The 4,352-nt window shown below is 38.8% G+C and overlaps 1 protein-coding gene across 1 annotated transcript; it reads left to right on the forward strand.

Moving 5' to 3' along the window:
• Positions 1-2,527: 2,527 nt before the first annotated feature.
• On the forward strand, positions 2,528-3,691 carry LOC122472414 (single-strand selective monofunctional uracil DNA glycosylase-like). The gene is made up of 2 exons (XM_043561932.1): positions 2,528-2,673; positions 2,799-3,691. The coding sequence occupies exon 2, from the start codon at positions 2,810-2,812 to the stop codon at positions 3,251-3,253; it is 444 nt and encodes a 147-aa protein (XP_043417867.1). The 5' UTR covers positions 2,528-2,673; positions 2,799-2,809; the 3' UTR covers positions 3,254-3,691.
• The last annotated feature ends 661 nt before the right edge of the window (positions 3,692-4,352 follow it).

The following is a 4,352-nucleotide window of genomic DNA, read 5'->3' on the forward strand; positions in this document are numbered from 1 at the left end:
TTGTATATACCTATATAGAAAGAGGATCTGATAAAAGTGTATTTTTAAAATGAAAAATGTGAAGCACAGATGTAGCTAATATTTTACAGCTTAAATATTCTTATATTAAATCACTTAAATCAATGCGCTATGAATGTGTGAAACTTACTAAAGTATTTTATAAGAAAGAATCATTCTTTCCAACATTCCCAGCCTTTTCTGCTTTATATCAGGGTTTTCATATATCAAATTTGCAAAAATAAAACATGAAAGATTATTTTATAAATAAAATAAAGTAGGTATGTTATTTTACTTTATTACTATAAAGGTAAATGTAATCTATAAGGTAGATGTCCTTGGACTATTGACACAGCTCTCTAAAACCTTTTTGGATAAATAAGACCAAGATTACATAAACTGGATCGCACACTGCTGAGAAAAAGAAGGGGAAAGTAGTCCTTGAGGATTCAGGTGACTGATAAAAATTTAAGGAGTTTTTATACTTGGATACAGCTTTAAAAAATATTTTACCTATTTTTCCTTGCTCTGGGTACACATTGGAGGGCTTTACCAACTTTTTAAATAAGAGTATGAATTTGCAAATTGTTTAAAGTAGCCTCTGATTCCTAAATAATTGCCATTGTTGTTACATGAAGAAGAGGAGAAGAGGGAGGGAGAGGGTAAGAGAGAAGAGGAAAGGGAGGGGGTAGAGGAGAGAAAGAGAAAGAAAGAAAAGAAAGAAAGAAAGAAAGAAAGAAAGAAAGAAAGAAAGAAAGAAAGAAAGAAGAAAGAACAGAGGGAGGGAGGGAGGAAGGAAGGAAGGGAGGAAGAAAGGGAGGAAGAAAGGGAGGAAGTAAGGAAGGGAGGAAGGAACAAAGGAAGAACTCTTTTAGCATAGTAAGAAGCTGTCAGAATTATTTAATGGAATAATTTGTAAAGTATGTTTTATTTTCCCTTTCAAGATCCAATGTTTTTATTGCCTGCTTATAGCTTTCGTATCTAAAATCTGTTCATCTTCTATGATTTGAAAAAAACAAAACATGCAAAATTGGTCTGTACAGGTGGCAGATTTGAAATTATTTATAGTGGTTGAAATGGGATATGTATCTTTATAATATTCTACCTCCAACCCTGCCTCATTTTTGAACTTGCTCAGTGCCATTTGATTTAATAAATTTTATATCAAAGCAAATCAAACTTTGATTTGAATATTATGAAGGGGAATGCATGATAAGGGCTTTGATAAACAGTGTTTCTTTCTCCCTCCCCCCCACGCCCTCGTTCTTGATCTCTCTGTCTTGTTCTTTGAGAGAAAATACTTCTTGGGTGATCAACTAGACAGTTTACTGGATTTCAGCAATAAGTAAAAGTATATCCCTCAAATATATTACATAAAAATTTATTGATGGGAAAGAGCACTTCATAGTATGCAAAATGGAAATAAAAGGATAGCTTTTAATAGATAATTTAGATATATTAAGTTTTGTAAAAATAAATCCCCTCTTTTTGATCTGCAAATTAGACCTCGACTAATTCTTGAAATCATAAACAATTTTTTAAAAATAATCATTGTTTTAAATAAAAATTTTTAAGTAAAGCAAAACCTAAATACAAAGAAGTGTATAAACTATTAGTGTGAAGCTCAAATAATTTTTACAAAGTGGCACACCTATGCAAGCAGCACAGATTATGATATAACATTAAGCTCCCTCTCCTTCCCACCCAGCTTCAGTCTCTGCCTCACTCCAAAGCTATATCCTGATTTCTAATACCACAGGTTTGTTTTGCTTGATTTAAATTTCATAAAAATGGAAACATATGGCAGTACTCTCTCATACCTGACTTCTTTCACTAAACATTTTGTTTGTAAAATACTTGATTCATTTTTATGTCTATATGATATCCTATGTGACTAAGGTTTATCTATTGTCCTCTTAATAAATATTTGGAGTTTCTCATTTCAGGTTGACACTAATAGCCCTTCCATGGTTATGGTTTTAGTATATTTTTTGCTGAAAATATACACACTTTTTTTGGACATATTCCTTAGACTACTATGGGACTAATTTCTGGGTTAGGACATATTTAGTAGATATTTCCAGTAGTTACCCAAAATTGCACTCCTACAAAAAGTATATGTGAATTTCAGTTACTCCACCTCTAAATCAACATATTGTATGATTTTTGAAAAATATTTTACACTCTGATGATAATACAGATATATCATATTTGAATTTACATTTTCTAGTAACTAATAAAATTGAGTATTTTTAAAATATACACTGGTTATTTAAATACCCTATTTATTAAGACTTCCTCAAATCCTTTGTCTGTATTTCCATTTAATTGCCTATTTCTTATTAATACTTTAGATATTCAAGATATATAAATAAAATATCTTCTCACATTCTCTAGCTTGCATATTCATTATCCTAATAGTGCCTTTGATGAACAAAAATTCTCAATTTAATATATTCCAATTTGTCAAATTTGTCCTGATATTGTTAGATTTTTTATGTTCTCTTTAGAACTATTAAAAAATACTAGAGAAACCGGATGGAGAGCTGAACCAGGCTGAGGTCAGAGAACAGATTGATGGATCAAGCTGTTCAGTCAACCCCTGAGGTCCCTTCTGGGAGAAGAGGTTGAGAGGGAGAAGAACCCTGACCCCTGCCCTATGGGAGGCCCAAACAGGTTGGAAACGTCCAGAGCCTGGCAAGCCCTCAGAAACAAGCAGAATGCCAAGTGGACAGCTGAACCTTGAGTGAACTCAGGCTGTAGAAATGGAGAGTTCATCGGGAAAGACTCCGAGGTAGAAGGTGGCAGTGACATGGCTTTGCCCCAGGCTTATCCACTGGGGCCCCTCCATGAACCTGCAAGTGCCCTAATGGAGCCCCAGCCTTGCCCTCAAAACTTGGCTGAAGGCTTCCTGGAGGAGGAGCTTCGGCTCAGCTCTGAACTGAGCCAGCTGCGGTTCTCAGAGCCCGTGGGCATCATCTACAATCCTGTGGAGTATGCGTGGGAGCCACACCGTAGCTATGTGACCCGCTACTGCCAGGGCCCCAAGGAAGTGCTGTTCCTGGGCATGAACCCAGGACCCTTTGGCATGGCCCAGACCGGGGTGCCCTTTGGGGAAGTGAACGTAGTCCGGGACTGGTTGGGCATCGGGGGGCATGTGTTGACCCCTCCCCAAGAGCACCCTAAGCGACCAGTGCTGGGACTGGAGTGCCCTCAGTCAGAGGGACCAGGACAAAGCGAGAGGCATGGATGTTAAGAGGAAACTTTCCCACGGGAGACTGAGGCTGGGTCAGAGAAAGAATTCAGTGTTGCAGAGTGGGGAAAGACCAGAAGACCCGGATTTTCATCTCGGCTTTGAGACTTTACAGCTTTGGGCAAATCAGCGAACCTCTCCAAGCCTCAGGATCCTCATCTGTAAAACGAGGATCCCTAACTCATGCGGTTGGTGTGGGGATTAAGTGAGGGAACACTTGAAAGTGGCTTGCGTAGTGCCAGGCAGGTGGGTGCTTGTTAATCTCGCTTTCTTGCCTCTTGGGTGGGGCATTGCTATATCACACTACAGCGGGAGCTCCCTCGCTCTGCAGGCCTTGCTGGGTGAGGGGCAGATTCTTGCCCTGCCAGAGATGCACCAGTCACTTCATGAAACCCCCAGCCTGTGATTTTTAGTCTAAGCATGAAAAGTTCCTAAACCCTTTTGTGTGGTCCTTTTTTTTTTTTTTTTTTTTTCCTTCCTGCATATGAGTCCGAAGTGGTGGTTTAGGTTTTCCCTTCTCTTACCTCTTCACTGTTTGCAAAGGGTTCTCATGGGTATCTGGGAAGAGATGTAAACAGGTCTCTGATTGCCTTACCGGAGCTTAAGGGTCTCTGTCAGGGGTTCGTCTGCTACTCAGGGCCCCGGGGGAGCAGGCAGTGAGTGGGCGGATGGGAGCACGGTATCTCCACCTAACTCATCTCTTCTGTCTGCTGGCTGGCATGCCCCTTTAGGAGGACTGGGAAGGTGAGTCAGTTTGGGAATAGGATGGGTCTTGAGGCCATCTTAATGACGACACACTGGTCGGACTCCCATCTCCTGGGACAGGGCATCTCCGGCTTTCAAAATTAATAAGATTTTTACTATAGGGGAACCTGGCTGGCTCGGTCAGAGGACCATGTGACTCATGATCTCGGGGTTGTGAGTTGGAGTCCCATGTGAGGTGTAGAGATTACTGAAAAAACATACATATAAAATAAACTTTAAGAAACGTGAGGTTTTTGTATAATAAAGACTTTTTTTTTTGGTATAATAAAAAAAAATAAAAATAAAAATAAAAAAAATAAAAAATACTAGAAAAAAGTTATATATATATATATATATA

Source organism: Prionailurus bengalensis, chromosome B4, assembly GCF_016509475.1.
Source record: "Prionailurus bengalensis isolate Pbe53 chromosome B4, Fcat_Pben_1.1_paternal_pri, whole genome shotgun sequence".
NCBI lineage: Eukaryota > Metazoa > Chordata > Mammalia > Carnivora > Felidae > Prionailurus > Prionailurus bengalensis.